The 19,820-nt window shown below is 51.3% G+C and overlaps 6 protein-coding genes across 6 annotated transcripts; 3 read left to right on the top strand and 3 right to left on the bottom strand.

Annotated features, from left to right (window-relative positions):
- Nucleotides 1-1,885: 1,885 nt before the first annotated feature.
- B0T23DRAFT_406043 (uncharacterized protein) lies at nucleotides 1,886-3,709 on the top strand (the record flags this gene model as incomplete). The annotated part of the gene is made up of 10 exons (XM_062839072.1): nucleotides 1,886-1,939; nucleotides 2,018-2,131; nucleotides 2,208-2,228; nucleotides 2,537-2,764; nucleotides 2,805-2,856; nucleotides 2,886-2,993; nucleotides 3,034-3,130; nucleotides 3,171-3,251; nucleotides 3,449-3,575; nucleotides 3,605-3,709. 10 exons carry the CDS (start codon nucleotides 1,886-1,888, stop codon nucleotides 3,707-3,709), a joined length of 987 nt encoding a protein of 328 aa, XP_062690441.1.
- A 3,461-nt stretch (nucleotides 3,710-7,170) lies between these two features.
- On the bottom strand, nucleotides 7,171-9,539 carry B0T23DRAFT_183364 (uncharacterized protein). The gene is made up of 2 exons (XM_062833104.1): nucleotides 9,018-9,539; nucleotides 7,171-8,915 (listed from the first exon to the last, which is right to left on the bottom strand). The coding sequence occupies exons 1-2, from the start codon at nucleotides 9,363-9,365 to the stop codon at nucleotides 7,428-7,430; spliced, it is 1,836 nt and encodes a 611-aa protein (XP_062690440.1). The 5' UTR covers nucleotides 9,366-9,539; the 3' UTR covers nucleotides 7,171-7,427.
- Nucleotides 9,540-9,920: 381 nt separating this feature from the next.
- B0T23DRAFT_183338 (Pre-mRNA-splicing factor clf-1) lies at nucleotides 9,921-12,377 on the top strand. Its single transcript, XM_062833103.1, has 2 exons — nucleotides 9,921-10,344; nucleotides 10,423-12,377. The coding sequence occupies exons 1-2, from the start codon at nucleotides 10,026-10,028 to the stop codon at nucleotides 12,180-12,182; spliced, it is 2,079 nt and encodes a 692-aa protein (XP_062690439.1). The 5' UTR covers nucleotides 9,921-10,025; the 3' UTR covers nucleotides 12,183-12,377.
- Nucleotides 12,378-12,566: 189 nt separating this feature from the next.
- Nucleotides 12,567-12,746, top strand: B0T23DRAFT_320424 (uncharacterized protein; the record flags this gene model as incomplete). The annotated part of the gene is made up of 1 exon (XM_062835169.1): nucleotides 12,567-12,746. The coding sequence occupies one exon, from the start codon at nucleotides 12,567-12,569 to the stop codon at nucleotides 12,744-12,746; it is 180 nt and encodes a 59-aa protein (XP_062690438.1).
- A 1,010-nt stretch (nucleotides 12,747-13,756) lies between these two features.
- B0T23DRAFT_397350 (uncharacterized protein) lies at nucleotides 13,757-15,835 on the bottom strand (the record flags this gene model as incomplete). The annotated part of the gene is made up of 2 exons (XM_062838296.1): nucleotides 13,757-14,244; nucleotides 14,275-15,835. The coding sequence occupies 2 exons, from the start codon at nucleotides 15,833-15,835 to the stop codon at nucleotides 13,757-13,759; spliced, it is 2,049 nt and encodes a 682-aa protein (XP_062690437.1).
- Nucleotides 15,836-17,872: 2,037 nt separating this feature from the next.
- Nucleotides 17,873-19,281, bottom strand: B0T23DRAFT_383760 (uncharacterized protein). Its single transcript, XM_062837427.1, has 3 exons — nucleotides 18,741-19,281; nucleotides 18,338-18,536; nucleotides 17,873-18,203 (listed from the first exon to the last, which is right to left on the bottom strand). Exons 1-3 carry the CDS (start codon nucleotides 18,805-18,807, stop codon nucleotides 18,059-18,061), a joined length of 411 nt encoding a protein of 136 aa, XP_062690436.1. The 5' UTR covers nucleotides 18,808-19,281; the 3' UTR covers nucleotides 17,873-18,058.
- Nucleotides 19,282-19,820: the final 539 nt, after the last annotated feature.

Here is a 19,820-nt window from a genome sequence, read left to right as displayed (position 1 = left end):
CCAATTACACGGAAGCGACGCGATATAGCGATCATGATGAGGGTGAGAAGACTAATCTTTGGTACTGTGCAAGTATACTACAGACAGGGGCTGCCTTACGGGAATGTAATCGAGTTACTATAGTACAGTACTTATTTTTTTTTCTCCCTTCGTGACCCTCCCTTTCACAGCGCCTTCCACTACAGCCGCCACGTCTCTTTGGCTCCCGTTTTTAGGCGAGGGGAAGGGTTCAAGGGATCGCAACCCCGAAAAGCCCGGGCACAAGCACAAGCATAACCTACATACACGCGATACATACTATGCAGGACACGCACTTGTGCTAGAGCCTAGGGGCCTGAATGGATGAGGTAGTTTATCATTCTAGAAAACTATGTATATAAAAATGCCGGTGCGGTCTCCAGCTGTTTGATGTATTTCCACTTGAATCACCTACTACTTTCAAATTTAGTACGTAGTCCCGTGACTTCTCGGCGACAGCGGTGGTATCTCCTCTGAGCTCCTCCTCTTTCCTCCGAGGTTCCTTGTTATTACTTTAGTGAGAGTGCTTGCGTGATAGTAACTGCCCTGTGGTGCCAATTGTGTGCCGTGTGTGCCTGCCCCCCCAATAGCCAGATCCAACCAAGTGTTGGGAATGACTGCATGCGGTGCTCTAGTGAAAAGGTTTGATCTGTACTGAAAAAAAGAGAGGTGCTAGTGTGATGTAAAAAAAGTCCGGACACTCACTGGGTCTGATTCGGTATAATCGTGTCCGGACTATTGTTCACATCTACATAGTATGTCATGCCACAACTGCCACGGCCCTCGACGGTTCGCAGGCCAAGTGGGGCTTCCCGCATTTCGCCCACTTGGCCCGCTTAGCACGCTTGGCAGGACCCGGTCAATCAGGGTCTTGATGCAAAAGGTCTCGATCTAGGCCCAAAATCTCGATCTGTCGTCATAATGGTAGCGTTCATCCTTCACTCACTCTGACAGCCGACCGTGTCAAAAACTTCGATGGAAGACCCTGGATCCGATTCCTAAAGCCTTTCGTCATTTCCGTCATGTGCGATGCCCCAGTTTGTTCCAAGGAAACTTGAAACCGTAAAGGGACTCAAAGAACGCTCGCATTCCGTACCTTTTGAACAACAGTCGAATTGCTTTATGTGCCGTAGTCTAGACTTTGCTTTCATATCGACCACGTATATGCGGTATCAGTATTGTGCCCGCCTACTTCGCTATAGATCAAAAGACAAAATGGCATAGATGCTACCTTGCCCGGCCCCATGTCTTCCTTCCCACTTACGACGATAGCACCGGGCCGACACAACATTCTCATCCCGACTGACCCTTTGATGCCAGCCTACCGCGCCAGCTCGGCCAACAGCCTCGGGTGGACAGGTGGAAGGGACCAAGGAATCCGAGGCCATCCCGATCCGGAATGAAAAACGCGCCTTTTGTTGGAATATCGAGATCTACCGTGCGTACATAGCATACAACCTATCAAAGTGGCTTTCAAATAAATGTTGATCTGAAATCCGAGTCTCACGTACTGTGTGTATCAATAGCGTCTATCAGGCACATTGGCAATTTTGTTTCCACGAGAAAGGAAGAAAAAAAAAACGATAGATTGGAACAGCACTGCTAACCCTACATCACATTTGAATCACCGAAAGTATTTATACACATACCTCTATGTAGATATGCGTCCACCCATCGGCGCCGTCGACATCGGCTGTCAAGGACTCTAGACCCTGACGCCAACACGACGACAGGACCCTGAATGCCTCATGCGGATCTCATATAGTACTGTAGTAGTGTAGAAGCCTAACAGCACGGACGACCAGCGTACATCGTGCTTGCCGTTTGACCGTTGGCCGTTGGTGCGTCTTTGGAGCTTAGCGTACAAATGGTCTTTCTGCCCAGTGGGCTCATGCCGCGAAGAGATCGTGAGATCACAACCGTACACTGAACGACGCACGCAAAACGAGCAGCACCTGATAGTCAGTCATTGATGTGATATATACGATATGGATTGTAGGGAGCACCTATCTTTGATGTATACACACATCTGCACAATGTACATCCCTACTGTCCTCAGCTGTGGAAGATCCCCGGGTTCCATCACACATATGTAGCTAGGTATTATGGTGTTGTGGGTAAGTTCATAAACCCGATGGTCCCGTCGCAGACGATCTTGGGCACTCGAGTGGCCATACAAAGCTGCGAAGCTTTCCATGCTCGTCGTACTGGTTCGTGCTCGGTACCTGACAGGGTCCAGGAGGTGGTGCCTGACAGGGGAGGTAAAACATCAAGTTTTGCTCGCAACCGTAGGGCCTGATTGTTTCCTTGTTGCCCTGAGGGGCCCTACAAGGGTGGGGCACTCGGTACATACTGCGGTTGCGAGCCAAAGTTTTACCTCCCTGTCAGGTATCTCACACAGACCACCAAAGCCAGAGCTTCGTGGGCACTGTGTGTCCAACGACCTGATCCACGGGTTTAACTTACCCATCTCGCCATAGTAGGTAGACAATGGAAACCAGGGACGGCGCCGGAGCAGCCTCTCCGGCGGCTGCACCTTACCCATCCCTTCGACGGTGAAAATTTGACGTTTTACATAGTAAAACGTATTCCGCAGGAAAATGGGAACCGCCGATTGGCTTCAACATGCAGGACGCTAGAATGTCAAATTTTCACCGGTAGACGGATTCCAGCCATTGCCGAACGGATACCTGTCAGCACCTCTACCTCTACGTACACTGCCTACTATCTGCTACCTACATACTTGGTAAAGTATCTACAGTGATGGTGCCTGACTGCCTTCTCAGTTGCTTCAACTGCTCACCATCAGCAATCTCGCTGGTGATGTGATATGTTGTTGTAAGTGCCCTGCACTCCGTGATTCCGAGGTAGAGGTATGCCCTACACTGGGGACCTGCGCCAAATTTCGAGAGGCACATGTCGGGGAACATCTCATCTGAACGTTACACGGTTGGTCCCTGGAAACGGAGTGGAATGTTCGGATTCCCGGTTTTGTGAACTCGAGGAAACGGGAAGCCGGAAGTGTCAGGCGGAACTGCCTTGACGGTTACCTCCGTGCAATCAACTTCCCATCTCATCCTCCGAACAATCCTGGTATCAAGTGTTCACTATTGTATGTATGTGCTCGCACGGAAACAAGGCTGCATTCCTAGACAAGGACAATACCAGCATCAGCACACACATACATTTACACGTTCATCAGCATCATTATCATCATCATCATCAAAGCAAAGGTATCGACGCAAGATTACCTGAGGGTCCTTTCCTATCGCCCAGCAACGCCTCCGGCCGATATCAACTCCTCGAGATGAAAGGCAGCTCAGGCAGCCGCGCCCAGCTCAGCCTGAAGTAGCACAAGCGATGACGAACCGCCACGCCTTGTTGCGCCCATCATGGCTTTAAACAGAATCACTGCGAAATTGACTGATAGGCACGATACGATTTCCCTGGATGATCAACGGCAGCAGATCTTCGGCCCTGATCTAATTCAGCAGATCAGCCCTTCTCTAGGAGTGGTCCTTCTTCAGCCGAGCCTGGAATATCGGGCCCGCCGATCCGTCAAAACCCGTAATGGGAAAAGACAGAGCATGGGAATCTCGAGAACAAACGGTGCTTCCCTCATCGTGTTTCTCATGATAAGCGGAATCTGATCTTGCAGGAGCTGGTACTAGTCGAAATCAACTGTTATTGATCCGACGGTGAGTATCATCATATCGGAGTTGCGTTTCTTACCTCAGTCTGATGCAGAAACAAAACAGACAAGAAGTCTTTGATCACCATCGAATGACAGCGTTATCCAAGCAGCCAAGGTCAAAAGCCAAGGCGGCAACCCCATCTGGTCTCAAGCTACAGCATATCAATGATGCCATCAGCGTCAATCGGTAAAACCGGGCGTTTGAATGAGTGAACGTGTATTACTCCGAAAGACAGACGTGAGGACCACCTAGCCAGTTGTGTTGAAGAAGTACTCATCCTAAAGGTACTTATGCTGCTTTCAAATCAAATCCTTCCACTGCAGTTTCATAGTTCAACAGAATTGGTGCGTCCTTCCTCTTCTTTCACCGAACGCAGTCGCTGAGATGGAAGATTATGTTTCCATGTGCGCTTCTTGGGCAGTCGTCGTCAACACCCACCCGTCACCCACCCTTGGCGGCGCACAGCATAAAATTCAAAGGGATCCCTGATGGCCAGCGCAATAACGCCGCTCAACTCAAAAGTCCTTGGCAAATAGTGCTTGCCGAACCGAAAACTCTCGTTTCGCTACAAAAGAAACCTCTGCAACTGCATCCTTGTGTAACTTGCATCCTCCAGAAATTGTAGTGTATACATATACACCGAAATATAGCCTCAAACTGCCTGCGTAGGCGTGCGCGGTCACGAATCGCTGTCTCCCAACAAAAGCCAGCTCTCTTTTTTTTTTTTGGAACGTATCATCTGGTTAGTGTATAGCTTTTGGCCATCGCCCATAGTATCTGAATTGCATGCAATTTCAGGGAATTCTACTGTACCTTCGATGCAACAATCATCCACCTAAGTGGTTTAATAACAGGAATCTGATGCCTTCCTCTTACCGTCAAGCAGAGACAGCCAGGTCGAGCAAAAGATCGCTTGTCAAGTAAGATTACCATGTGCCAGCCATATTCCCTATGCAGTAGTACTACTGGTGCGAAACGGAGAGGTCTTTTTTTTGTCCCTTTTCCTTCTTCTTCTCATCCTGGGCGGGCCATACAGCAGCATGCTTGTGTGCTGTGCATACATACAATGGATGTATAAGCACATCTCTGCCGGGATATAAAGGGTTAGCGTGGTATAGCTACCTTGCACTACAATATTCATGGGGGCCCAAGTTATGGTCACTTTGCCATTCACCGCGCTATAACCTTTTGAAGGCCTGCAGAGGTGTGTACACACTACACTAGTAAGTAGCTTCCCATCCTCGCTTCGCCGAGCCGCCGAACTTTTCGCTGACAGAGCAGAGAGTGGAAGAAAGTTGTCTCGATTGCTCATCCAACACCTTTTGTGGGAAGGATGACGGGACCATCCGCAACAGGAAAAGAACAGAAAAAGCAAAGAAAGAGCAATCTGTTTGACCCCTTCTTGCCCCTCGCTAGGGTCTTTCCCGGTGCATGACTTTCCGCCGCGATAAGGACGGCAACCCAACCCAGCCAATGCTATAAGGAACATTCACGCCCCTTGTCATTCGTCAAGGATGTAAGAGGTGTGATCGAGAAAAAGCATTCAATGGCACAGAATGCCGTGGGGCTTGGGATACCTACTCGACTTGGCTTTCCAGGGACCTGCAGTAACATCCCGATTTTGTATTTTGAACATGAAAATGCAGCTTGCAGCTATCCATCTATATTTCATGGTGTAAGTGTATGTTCATGTGACTCAGCCTGAAGTTAGCTCGGGATGGCATCGCCATAGAATACCTAGGTTCCATTCAAGAATGCACAGGACTTCAACGAACAAAATTAATTTCCCACGGCAGGCAGAAAGAGGTAGGTGTGATGACGCTCCCTTAGCTTTCCGTCCCCCATGCAGATCTCGATGATGGAGGGGCAGTGAACCTTTGTCTGCTGGAGGCGAACCGGATAGTCAAGAAAAAGAGCCAGTTATGTATGGGGATGGCTTGGACGGCTTGCGAAGACAGCAGGGGAGGACAGCCGGAACTAGTGTCGTGTATTGTGCACCTGCCTCTAGACTCCCACCGAAAAAAGCGAAAAGGCGAAAAAAGAAGAAAGAGGCGAAGAAAGCCCTGCCTTGACAAAAGAAAAAAAAAAAAAAAAAAAAAAAAGAAAGGGGATCCATCAGATCGAGATGTTCTCGAAAAAATTCAGTATGTAACTGTCAGTCCCCGCTCTCAACCACTGCAAAGATCATCGGCCGCACAAGGCACCATGCAACTTAACACTTGACCCCTTCTGACCCCTTTCTTTTCTTCCCTTGACCCTTGGATAGTCCTGTGATACCATGTACAAGCGAACCAGCGAACTGTGGAATGCGGACACACACGCACATACGCACACACATCCATCACATCTACACTACACTACACACTAGATACCCCAAGCTCCAGCCAAGCACGTTCCCAAGCTGACCATGGCATTCTGCGCTGTTGCTCTTGTGGAACATGGCAATTTTTTAAGAATGCCATAGTGCCAAGCATACAGGCCTACCGGATTCTGCGCGAATTCTGTTTAGGGCTAATGGGGAAAGTGATCAACACTTTTTGTTCAACAACTTTCCCGTCTGTGAGAAGTGGAAAACAAGGGGGGCACTGCGGGGCCCCGGTATGGCAATCTATTTGGTGCTTTACTCTCCCCCTCTATGTTTCCTCGTTCTTTTGGAGCTTGTTTTTCACTTTCTTTACTTTTTCTTTTTCTTCTTCTTTCTTTCGCCTTTTGTTCTTTTTTTTTTCTTTTTGTATTTTTTGTCTGGTGTTGTTTTTGCCTTTCCTTTCTTTCTCTCGAGGACTTGAGATAAAAGAGATTAGATGGAGCCCCACCCCCAAGTTGGGATCAGGTATGTATTACAAGCCAACGATACCCTTGACTACCTTGACTACTTCAAAAGATGTCCTAAACCGACATGGCACGATAGGATGCCATTCTACTTGTTGACGGTCATACTGACAGACAAGTATGTCGTGACACAACCGGTCTGGACTTCGTCTGCAGCCAAAGACAACAGACAAACGGACAAGCAGCGGCGCAACTGTTCTTTGTGTAAGGGCCGGTACTTCTGCGTGCCTTCTCTGTTGTTTGTGTTCGGAAGGCATGCCCTGGTGAGTGTCAGACGCACGCATAGCCTTAAACATGGCCATGCCGAAGGAAAGCATACCGTATACTTAAATTATTCGAGCCGTCTGTCTTCAGGGTCTCGGTATGCCTAATTGAATCAGGAGGATGTCATCGATGTTCTGTTTCAAAACAAACATGGGATTTTGTAAGATATACGGATTCCTATGTCTACATTATAGATTCACTAGCAGTCGTAGTGCATGAGACAGGTAAACTCGTTCCCTCTCCTATGAATTGGCTTAGGTTAACAGTGGAACATCAACACGATAAGACGATGCATGTACAGCAACATAACATCAACCAAAGTACAGGAGAAAAGCCTTTGTCGCAAATGGAATGTGATCACTTCCCTGAATTTCTTTCCCCCTAGCAGCATGGCCCTCAAAAAGTCGCCGAGTCCACGTTATGATTATAATCTAGAATGATATGAGTTGTGCAAACTTCAGCTTAGCCGGTATTGGCTCGGATACTTCCCCCCTTCAGAGTATCCAACTGACCAGGGACACACTGAGCCACCCCAACGGGATTGAGGTTAGGGGACTACGCTTGATCACTGGCGTGTACGCTTTCATCGGCCGGTTCGTCCACCGACTCCATGTACAGGTATCACTTCGTCGCTCCCGTATCTTGCCTCTTACTTGGGGGCAATGCAGGCTTCTTGAATTCACCGGCGCCACCCGAGTTGCCAACTTGGGTGAATGTGCCGCCCTTGAACCAGCGGTCCTCGTCGGCTTTGCGCTTCCTGCTAAGCTCGTATTGCACCTTTGGATCAACGAGCTCTAAGCCTTGCATAGGCGTAAACGCCAACGACGATACCGTTCCGGCGGTGGCGCTACCCACCGTGGTACCAACGCCTGACGTGCGCAAGCCCTTGCTGGCAGCCAAATTGATGTTGCCAATGCCGCTGCCACCGCCAGCAAGCCCTCTGAGAGATGATGCGGCGCCGCCATTGAGCGAGCTGGCGCCACCCCAGCCCTTGCTCTTTGCACTCAACTTGGCACGCGTGCGCTGGTCGATTTGCGTGACCCGTAGACGTCCATCGTCGCGCTGACCGATCATGCCCATGCCAGCAGTAGAATCGCCCGTGCCATAACCGACTTCCTTCTCCTCTTTGCCAAAGGCCATACGGTTCTGAGCCTTGCGCAATTCCGTCATGGCCGTGGCCTCCTTGGCTTTACGAGCACGTCGGCCACCACGCTTTCTACTCGGCTTGTCGTCGGGTGCCGGGAGAGCGCGTGCGCCCTTGCTGTTTGGCTTTTGCTGCAACTTATCTAGGCGGTCTAGACATTCGTCCTTCAGTCGTTCGCCTTCTGACCCATCCCTGAACTGGTGAAAGCAGTCGGTACGCGCGCACATGACAATCTTGTTTGCAAACATCTTCATAGCCTGTTTCTTGAGGTCGGTTGGAATCCCACGAATGATGTCTGACTGGTAGATGAAGCCCTGTTGTCTGATGCCGACATTGGTAGCAAGAGCAGAACTTGTCTGTTTCTTGGAGCCCCAAGCCGGGAGGTTGCAGGCCGGAGTTTTGGAAAGGCCAGTCAGGCCGCCGGCTTGGTTAAGAAGCTGTGCTGCTGTGAGGGAACCGATGAGAGCCGTCAAGTTCGGCGCAAAGATGTTCATGCGAGACTGTACGTACTCAGTGAGGGTCTTCTTAGCCTTATCAAGATCGACCACCATCAAGCACGCTTCTGTGACGCGCTGGATCTCATTTTCGCCCAGAAATTGGCCCTTGGAAACCGTAGCTTCCACCGTGACGATCATCAAGGTTGGTCCGTCAAGAACTGACTTGAGAGTTAACCCCAGGGGGTTATCGGTGGAAAGCTGCAACGCTTTCATGCTCTCCGAGTCCATTGGGGAGTTGCCCAAGATGGCAACAACCTTGCAGTATTCGATTGGGTTCGGTAATAGCGACTCGAGTGCGGCAAATCTGGCGGAGAAGTGATCCCTCACAAACTTGTGGACAAGGGCCACCTCACTGTCTATCAGAGTAGACAGTCTATTGGCGTTGGTCAAGAGGTTGTATTCCGGGTGATCTTCGACATGGCCGACGTCGTTGGCCTGAGCGGGTTGTGCTTGATAGTGTGCGATTTTCTGCAACGTTCGATCCAGACTGTCAGGGCTATTGCTCAAATAAGATGTAAACGCTTTTCCATGTTCAAAGGGAACACCGCAAACGGGTATAAGGGAACTAACCTCGAGTACTGGCTTCAGAGACTTCATAAGAGTCGCAACGGTTCGAACATCTCGCACTCCTCCCAGATGCATCTTCTCAACCTTGGCTTTTGCTTCCTCGGGATCTTCTACAGCATTCGAGTCGTCGGCACCGACGCCATCCATAGCTTCGTCTTCGTCCTCGCCCTCCTCGTCGCCCATGCCTTCATCTTGGTCCTCATCATTTATCGGTACATGTGCGTCGTCCACGCCTGAGCCTCCAGTCGTGTCAACACCATCACCTAGAAGGCCATCGCCATACTCCTCGCCACCGGCCTCGGAGCCAGAGTCCTCAAAGTCCTGGAGGAGCTCGTCGAGAGTGGACGACATATTGGCAAAACCCTATTTCCTGGGCAGAATATTCGGCGACTGTTGGGGTCTCAAGGTAGTTAGTTTCAGTAGTAAGCGGGATAGTCGCTGATACAGGTACAACAGCTGTCGTGCGCTGAAGAAAGGAATTGAAAAGAGTTCGATGTGTTGTCGTCGACTTGTTTTGGTTTTTGGGAAGAATGGAGGCAAGAGACCGCGGCGTTGCATCACGGCCTAGCGTACTGTGTAGACCTCATTGCGCCAGTGCTTTGCCTGCCGGTCGTACACAGTGCGGCGTGGTATGTGGCCGATAAGTAACTGGTGCAGTACTGCCTAGGTAGATAGTGTACGTGCTACCTCAACTTGGGTAGTTGGCAGCCACACCTGATACAGCGGCCTTCCAGCGGCTCAGCGCCGTCTTGTGAGCGCTAGGTCAGACATGTAGCTACTATCTACCTATCGGTACAATGACATGATGAGGGCAAAGTGTACCTACTGTGCAGCAAGGTAGGTATTTAGGCAGGGGCATCGAGCCACGGTCCATCAATCGCAGCGCGTCCTCAACCTGGTAGTTCAGTGGCTGGCTGCTGTTGCGTCCAGAGCCAAAATCTCATTAAGAAACCGAACTTACAACACCACGCCAACATCTGCAGATCGCCACTTTTTACGCTCATCTTCACAATGGAGTCATCGCGCGGCCCGCCACGGGTGAAGAATAAGGCCCCTGCGCCTGTACAGATCTCGGCCGAGCAGCTGCTGCGCGAGGCCGTCGACCGCCAGGAAGTCAACCTCCAGACCCCGACACAGCGCTTTGCCGACCTCGAGGAGCTCAAGGAATACCAGGGTCGTAAGCGCAAGGAGTTTGAGGATTACGTGCGGCGTAACCGAGTTCGTCTATCGAATTGGCTCCAGTATGCTCAATGGGAGCTAGAACAGAAGGAGTTTGCGAGAGCGCGCTCCGTGTTCGAGCGCGCTCTGGATGTACATCCCAACAATACTCGTATGTTTGTCTAAACTCAAAGTGTCCATGTGCTGTTGGTTGTGGCGCACATCAGTCGCTAACGATATGCTCAAACAGAACTCTGGATCCGATACGTTCAAGCAGAGATCAAGAACCGTAACATCAACCATGCACGCAATCTGTTGGACCGCGCTGTCACGCGGCTGCCCAGAGTCACGTCTCTTTGGTACCAGTATCTCTACGTCATGGAGATGCTCGGCGACATTCCGGGAACCAGACAAGTCTTTGACCGGTGGATGAAGTGGCAGCCAGATGAGCAGGCGTGGAGTGCTTATATCCGTCTAGAAAAACGATACGGCGAGTTCGACAGGGCAAGGGAGATCTTCAGGGCTTTTACCGCCGTCCATCCGGAACCGAGGACGTGGCTCAAGTGGGCCAAGTTTGAAGAGGAATATGGGACCTCCGACACGGTGCGCGAGGTCTTCCAGACAGCTATCCAGACAATTGCTGAAACGCTAGGCGACGATGCCGTTGACGAGAGGATATTCATCGCCTTCGCCCGGTACGAGGCCCGTCTGCGTGAGTATGAGCGGGCCCGTGCCATCTACAAGTTTGGCCTCGACAACTTGCCTCGGTCCAAGTCGATGACGCTACATGCCCACTACACCACATTTGAAAAGCAGTTTGGCGACAAGGAGGGCGTGGAGGACGTCATTCTCACAAAGAGGAGGAGACTGTACGAGGAGCAAGTCAAGGAGAACGCAAAGAACTACGACGTCTGGTTTGACTTTGCGCGACTTGAGGAGAGCGGAGGAGATGTCGACCGGACCAGAGAAGTCTACGAGCGAGCCATTGCTCAAGTACCGCCAACCCAAGAGAAGCGACACTGGAGGCGGTACATTTTCCTCTTCCTCTTTTACGCGATATGGGAGGAGAGGGAAACAAAGGATATCGGGCGAGCCCGCCAGATCTACGACACCTGTCTGAACCTGATCCCCCACAAGAAGTTCACCTTTGCCAAAGTGTGGGTTGCCAAGGCGCACTTCGAGATCCGACAGGGCCAACTAACGACGGCCCGCAAAACCCTCGGCCGCGCCATCGGCATGTGCCCCAAAGACAAGATCTTCAAGGAGTACATCCTCCTCGAGCAGAAGCTCTACGAGTTCGAGCGCTGCCGCACCCTCTACGAAAAGCATGTCATGTACAACCCGGCCAACTGCCAAACATGGATCAAGTGGGCCGAGCTGGAACGTGGTCTCGACGATCTCGAGCGCACCCGCGCCATCTTCGAGCTCGCTGTCTCGCAGCCGATCCTAGACATGCCCGAGGTGGTATGGAAGGCGTACATCGATTTCGAGGAAGAAGAGGGCGAGTACGAGCGGACGCGTGCCCTGTACGAGCGCCTGCTCGAGAAGGCCGACCACCCCAAGGTCTGGATCAGTTACGCCCAGTTCGAGATCAACATACCCGACGAGGCTGAGGAGGAGGAGGAGACGGAGGAGGAGGTGGAAGAGAAGCCTGTTAGCGAAGAGGCCAAGGCACGTGCTCGCAAGATCTTTGAAAGGGCGCACAAGAGCATGAAGGAGCGCGAGCTCAAGGCCGAGCGGGTGTCGCTGCTCAACGCGTGGTTGGCGTTTGAGAAGACACATGGGTCGGCGGAGGATATCGAGAAGATTCAGAAACAAATGCCTAGGAAGACCAAGAAGAAGCGTAAGCTGGAGGATGATACTTGGGAGGAATATGTCGACTATATCTTCCCGGCTGATGATCAGCAGACCAAGAACTTGTCGAGTCTGTTGGCCATGGCGAATGCTTGGAAACAGCAGGCCGCGGGGGGTGCTGGTGGTGCTGCTGCTGTCGATGAAGCGGCTCAGTGAGGGAGGAGCTAGTGTAGGAGATGCAATATTATGTCAGGCCGCAGACCAAGAAGCTCATGAACTTTTCCCCCTGAATACAGTAACCGATATGGTGCGGATCTTTATTTCCACATATACATATCCCTTGAGTCGTTCTCGGTAATAAAGATCACATAAAAAACCCAAACCACGATAGAAACCCCATACTTTGATAAAAGGTGTGTATTATATTTTAACCAACTGCTTGGTAGGTTGTTCCATATCCCGTACGATTAAATATGGCTTTGTACATGTTGGGATACTCGGAGGATATTAGGTCTTCCTCAGCCGTCGAGTCTCAGGGTGGTCTTGACGTCGATGTCCAGCAATTTGTATTCATGGGTCCAAGAAGTATCGTTTATCTCCATGAAAGAAAATGACTACCGGCTTTCTCTCTATACATGTATAGTGATATTTCGCAAAGAGGCATACATTGTTTATCATTGTCATTCTCTCAACCTCTCGGATTTGATCTGTTTCTTCATCATCCTCATAAAACCCAACCTGTTGACCATCATCATCATCATCATGAAAAGGAAAGAATAGGTAGAAAAAAGTAGAAAGAGAACGAAAACATGTTGTGGCTGCCGCCCAGCAGGTGTAAGAAAGTTGGAGTAAGAGGTACAGAGAGTGGGCAAGGGTGGGAACAAGCTGCAATGCATGGATGCCGAAAGATAGGAAGTGTAAGGATGTAGGGGCCGACATAACCGCATGTTGTGTCCTTTGGCAGCCAGGCCAACCAACCACACGCCAAGTCTCGTGAGATCCAAATATCCATGTGTGTGACTTGCGAGCCAACCAGAACAGCTCAGACAGCCAGTGTGCGGCGCGTTTCCGTGCCGGTGCCGGCCGTTTCGGCACCGACCGACAACCGTTTTCCCATCAATCATCATTTCGCTGTTGCAGACTTGCAGTGGTTTGAGTGCGCGTCATTCCTCACGGTTCCTGTTTGTCGAGATTCAACATGCGTGCCTGAACTCAGTCGCACAACGCAAAAAACCTGCTTACAACCCCTGCCAAGGATCGCCACATTTCCCTGAATTTCGGGGTCTTCCTGTCTTTTTCGGTTCAATCGGTTCAGATAGTGGGGACTATGTTTAGCGACGGTGATCTGTTTGCGCAGAAAGCGGGAGAACAATTAGTCAACGGGTTAAACAACTGCATTTGATAGCTTTTCGTGTATGTGATGAAAAGGAAAAAAAAAAAAAAGGTCATGTTTATCGTAACCAAAGCATATCAGGAGGTGCAACAGCACTGTAATAAGCGATGAGGCATCGCAGTTTGGAAGATTTCCCCTTGCGCCTATGTCCAACCAAGCAGAGGGAGGGGCTGGGCTCTAACGGTCAAGGTGTTCGTTAGACCAGCATGAGCTCAAGCAAGGCACGCGCTCCCTCGCTCAAGTTGAGCAAACGCCCAGTAGTGACCAGATCTCTTGTTGTTTCTTGAGGTACCGCGTAGAATTGGGGATGCAAGAATGCAGATTGAATGTCGGGTCAGATTAGAGAGCACGGGTGACAGACGACGATAAAGCGGGCAATGGCAAACCTGCCCATAACTCATCTCCTGCCAGGACTGTTGCCCGATGGAGGAGAGGGATTGCGAGGCATGGCACCGTATGGATTCCCATCAGTATAATAGGGACCATCCTCCAGGCGAGTCGCCTTGGGCGGCGCTGAAGAAGACCAGTTGTCAGCCCTGCGTCTGCCGAAGTCGACAATGTCGCCACGGCCGTCCCCGTCAAAGTCATTTGCCTGGTTTGCCGTTGCCCGCAGTCTTTCGAGCCGTCTCTGATGCCTTTCCTCTTTCTTCTTCTTCCACTCATGCGTCTCATGCGTCACCTCACGAGCCTCCTTCATCTCCGAGATGGCGCCCTTGATGCCCAGGGCCGCGATGCCGACCGATGCGGCATCTTGCAGCATGGCTCTCTGCCTGAGCTTCTTGGCTTCTTCCGGACTCAACTCCCCTTCCCTCACTGCCTTCTTACGTACGCCGTGCTTCTCCACGCTTTGGTAGATGTTGTGGGCAGCGTGGATGGTCGCCACAGCTGCCAATCCTGTAGTAATCATTTGCTTACCTCTCATTTTCTTGGTTCTCTTCCTGTCATCGTCCGAATCTCCCAGGTCGGATGAGGAGACTGATCCACGCGAAGCATCGCGTCTCCTTGCCACAGTTCCTCCTCCCCTTGAGCGACTACGGCTGCGGCCGCTTCTGGAGCGCTCATCGTCTGAGTAGTCTCGGTGTCGGCGCCCGCTTCGAGAAGAGTCGGCATAGTCGTCGTAATGTCTGCGGTCGTGGCGGTCGCGCTCATAGTCGTCTGGCCCGTTTCCGATGCCTAGCTTGGCAAGGCCCTTGCGCGCCGAGTCGACGACGCTGCGGCTACGGCTGCGATGACGTCTATCGCGCGAGCCGTCGCGGCTGTCATATGAATCAGTGCTCCGGCGTCGGGACCTGGATCGGCTGCTGAGCTTGTTTGCAGCGTAGGTCCCGAGACCGGCAGTCGCGATAGCGGCGAGTCCGCCACCGGGGCCCTTGGACCGAGAGCGGGCACGAGACCGCGACCGAGAGCGACCGGTCTTCTCATCCTCCTCAATGTTCTTCTTGGAGCCGTTTAGCACACGGTTGCCAAGCAGGCCACCGATGACGGATTCGGCCAAACCGAGCTTGCTGCCCGCCTTATCGTCCTTCATGGCAGCATCAACAGTAGCAGCACCCGCTGCGGCAGTAAGGATGCGCTTGGCCTTTTCTCCCTTCCATCCACCCGGCTCCTTAGACACACGGAAGGCCTCGGTGGCACCGGCAATGAGGGAAGCCATGGCAGCCTTCTGGATCTTTTTGGCCGGATCGCCTCCGCGAGAACGAGATCTTGAGCGGCTGCTGCGGCGACTCCTGACACTTCTAGTATCGGATCTGTCATCTCTGCTGCTGCTGCCTCCCGCCAAGGCCTTCAAGGTGCTGCCAATACCAGCAGCGGCAAGGGCACTCTCGAGGAAGTTCTTGTGGCCCTTGTTGTCCTTGGCACTGACTTCGTCATCGTTGCGATACTCAAGTCTGCCGTCACGTCCTCTGAGGACCAGCGGAGCCTTCTTCTCCTTGTGCTTGTTGTAGAAATCTGCGCCTTGATAACCCGCAAAAGCTCCAGCAGCACCGATAGCGGCCGAGGCAAGAACATTGCGATGCACATCGGAACCATGCTCTTTGGCTTCCTTGCGGTCGTAGAGCTCCTTTCCACCTATGGCAATGGCGGCGCCGGCCAGCGCAGCGATAAGCTGCTCCTTGTTGCCCAAACGAGACTTCTTCTTCTCCTCTCGTCGGTCGTAGTCGTAGACATAGTCCCGGCCAGAGCGGGCCCGAGGATCATCGTGGTCGTCATAGTAGCCAGGCTCGGCAGAGCGGGCACGGCGCATATCCCGAGTAGAGTACCCGGGCGGCGGGAAATCACGACGGATCTCCTCGACAGAAAGGTCACTATCCTCACGTGGGCGTGGAATCAAGTCATGGTTGGCGTTGAGGTATTGGTCAGCAGCGCCGCCGGTGTACCGAGGGTCTCTGTCATCGCGGCGCTCCTCGCGGTAGTAGCGTCTTGTGGAGCGGGAGCGCTCCCGGGCCGGTTGGTCATACCGGTCGTATGATGCCATGTCGGAATATTCGGTGTTTGTAATCAGAAGTATTGTCGCTTGCTCGTTCCAGAGCTGTGTTCACAGATACGTTGGTGTTTGCTAGTATTGATGAAGAGCGGGGATAGTGTTGGGAAGAGGAAGTAAGAGGGAAAAGTGGCGGGGATCCTGCGAGCTGGGCGAGAATAGTAGGGCCAAGTAATACATGGGAGTGATGTAGATCCTCCTACTCCGTCAGGTAAGCCGGGCTCGTCAGGTCATATTCTTGGTAGGGCCCTGGGCAAAGTGCTATGGTACAAGTGGGTGTACCGAGTAGTGTACCTTTACGTAGCAGTCAACCATGGGCTGGCTCCGCTCCAGCTTCCTTGGAAATATAACCTGCTGATGGTGTGGATTTATCCATCGAGAGGCTCTGTACTCAAGTTACTTTTGTTCGCATCACACGACCGACTTCAAGCGTTGACGTACATACGACAACAAGACTGATGTGTATAAGAAGTGAGAAGGCCGAACAGACTCGTCAACTGAGATGAGACACGGTGATCAAAGCAATTCGGGCAACCGTTGAGACATGAGATGAACATGTCGGCCTCCCCACCTCAACCGAGACAGTCGAGCCCTCTTCGGGCGCGATCCACAGACTGTGTGTATGGGGGACGCCATGCTTGTGTGACTGGGCACCGAGGTGGGCGAGCTGGATTGCACGGCGGGACCAGGCCCTATCGTCATCAGGGTCCAGAGTGGACAGTCCTCGCCTTGTGGTTGGCGAGAAGAGCACGAGAGAAGACCGCAGATGGGCGGCTGAGCATATGGAAGGCCCCACTGATGACCAGGGGAGGAACAGTCAAAGCCAACATGACATGCCCGTTTTCCTGTGGTGATGAGAGGCATCTCAGGGCCGATGAGAAGACCGAATAAGAATCTTTACTTGCATTCGCTCGGGCGGTCCGTTCATACCCCCAACATGACGACGATCGCGTTCGGAATTTTGTCCTATGATGCCCTGCCGAAGCTCGATATCTTCTCTGGGTGGGCCTATGCCATTCCACCGTCTTGGCGGGATAGTCGTGCGCGCCATCTAAGGAAAACCTTGACAGCAGCTGCAGTTTAACTGCCGTACGATTGTTGGACTGATCGATGTTCTCCCTCGAAACGCCTCGACCCTGCCTCGAACTGCCAAGACCAAGCAAAGGCAGCTAGCAACCTCTCTGGATGAGCGGGGCGAGGCAACGAGGAGGGACAAGTTTGAAGGCAATGACGCAGTAAGTACGCTACTAGGTACGTAGTGGCATAGTAGTATCAAGTACCTCGATGGCCCGAATGGTTGGTGGGGTGGCGCAGTATCTCTCCCCTGTGATCAAGCCAAGGTGTGTAAAAGGCACACGCTGGAATCATTAGGCAGCAATTGATTGTTTTTCACTAAGAATTACCAAAAAGTTGGCAACTGAAGAGACCGAACTTGATGCATCTCAGAAAAGCTTCACGTTTAATCAAGTCATCTTTCAAGACGGACTAAGCTGTGGTCCGTTTTGCTGGTGTTGCGGTTCCTCGCTTTGTCCGTCAGGCCAACCCGATGAGATGATGTAATGCCCCACCGACACTTACATCTGTTAGTGATTGTTAGTGAATTCCACAGCGTGTGGGACTGGCAGATACCGCCCACTAACAGCGCCCTTCCACACACGGTCCTGGCCGTCGCGAGGTCATGCCTCCCGTCTTGAAGAGGCAGAAGCGTTCTCGAGGCGCGCCAAGAACGTCTTGAAGGTTCATTGCTCCATGAGAATTGATAAGCCCCCATATCAGAGGAAAGCGCGAAGCTCGTGATGGTTGCTTATGGAGGTATGATCTGGACCTACCCGTGCAGGGAAGTTGGCTCGTAAGAAAGTCATCTTCCCATGGCACCGCATTTCTCCAAGATTCGACATCAGCCCGGGACCGGAGCGAGGAGTCAAACATCGTCTTATGAGTATTCTCTCCGGGGCGATTGCTGAAAGTCTCATCTTATGTGCAACCACACACACACAAAAAAAAAAAAAAAAAAAAAAAAAAAAAAAAAAAAAAAAAAAAAAAAAAAAAAAAAACCAACAAAAAAAAAACGGGTATATACTGAATGCTTCTATCACCAAAACCCCCCGGTTACGGGCAGCATCGCGCCAACAACATAACCACTTCCTCCTGATACCATCGACCTATCGGATCATCCGAATCCGTTCCCCCTCCCTCTGATTCCCTCTCCGTCATCACTCAATATCCCGCATGTGAATCATCCCCCTCCCTCTGTTCCCCCGGCTGCTCTCCCGGTTCCTTCGTTGGCGACCTCGAAGCAGACATTGCCCCTTCCTCTGGTTTACTCCTGTTCTTATGATAGTCATCCAAATTTCTCAGACACCTAGTTATATCACCAAAAAAGAGATTTTAGTCAGCTTGGATTTCTTCTTCTCGGGGCGAAAAATCAAATCATCATACCAGGGCACCGAAAAAGGAGTCTGCCCCCGCAGAAACAAAGAGAAGCAAGCAACTCACACTTTCATCTGAGGATCAACTTCCTCCCCCAAGCTCTCCAGCTCCTCAATCATCTTCTGTCTCTCCTCCATGTGGACCGCCATGAATTCAACCAACTTGTGGAGCAGAACGCCCTCGGACCGTTGCAGGTTTTCGCAGCCGGGGACTATCTTGCTGACGGCTTCAAGGCCATTGCGGATTTGCGTCCGTCGCTTGTGCTCTGTTTCGTTGATCTTGTCAGTCTACTGTTGAGACTTTTCCGCCAATGGAGATATGAAAGCCAAGCGATATTCCGAGAATGTTGTGAAGAGATGGGATGTGATATGGCATGCGGTAGTAAGGGGGGTATGGAGTTTGATTGTTTCAATGGAGTCTTGGCTTGTTCAGGATTCCAAGTTGCTCTTCTTCCGAATGTCAAACGTACCAGATTGAATATGATTCTGCTTCTTTTCCTCCTCCGTCAATCGGGGTTTATCATCCACTGTAACCATGATAGTTGTCGGAGTGTGGTTTCGATATCGACGATGCTGCTGTCTTCCACAAGCAAAACTTCGTATTGTTTTATTTTAATTTTTTTTCCGTAGACTCTTTTAGCCGCGCCTCAACGGGGATGTTTCGGTTAATTGAGAATGCGCTGTCGGTAATATAGTGAACGGGCTGACGGTCGAACGCACACTACGTGGAAGGAGGTATGTAGTGCACGTAGAGGTAGTCGTCGTAGTGTTGTTCGGTCGAGGAGAGACAATGCATGGCTAGCGTGGATGATTTTGTGACATGTGATCACGTTCAAGGTACCTAGCTCCTGGAGAATCGGCAATCAGGGGAATGCTTTGTCCCATGACGTGGATTACCCGTGGGCTGGAGTGGGAGATTCCTGAGTGAGCAACAACAGGCCAAAGTACGGAATCCGCCAGCAAGGTTGACGAGCACAGACAGGAGCGGGTGATGGGCGTCGTGGGATTTTACACGAAGCGCACTGCAGGTGAACCACGGCTCTTCACCCCCACATTTTCCATGCAGTTGTACAGTATCCTAACCCCGGCTGCAGGTGATCGTATTGCTCAGACCAAGGGTTACGGCACTGTACTTAGTACGGACTTTCCGCTGCACGTTAGATAACTAAGGAGTCTGAAATTTCGCACCAGCAATAATAAAGCCTCAGTAATTACTGTAATAGCACACATATGAACATAGCCCAAGTAAGAAATGGCGGTGCTTCATACAGTAGGTAGTTATGATAGTGTTAAGCATGAACATCGCCCCGATCAAACAATACATTTCACAAATACATACTCATATTGCTTCAGGAAAATACCTGAAGTAGGCTTTAAAATTCTAATCATACAATGTTCAGCATACCGCCATAACAGGAAAAAAAAAGTATTGTAAGCAGAGAGTCCAAGTTGAAGATACCCATCGCCGTTTGTTCCCTCCAAATGCAGAATGAAAAATGTCAATATCCCTATTTTGCTCTCTCGTCGTACCATCTGTGATTCCATGCCAT

Source organism: Neurospora hispaniola (assembly GCF_033458365.1).
Source record: "Neurospora hispaniola strain FGSC 10403 chromosome Unknown B0T23scaffold_6, whole genome shotgun sequence".
NCBI lineage: Eukaryota > Fungi > Ascomycota > Sordariomycetes > Sordariales > Sordariaceae > Neurospora > Neurospora hispaniola.
This window is presented reverse-complemented; position numbering and strand designations above follow the sequence as displayed.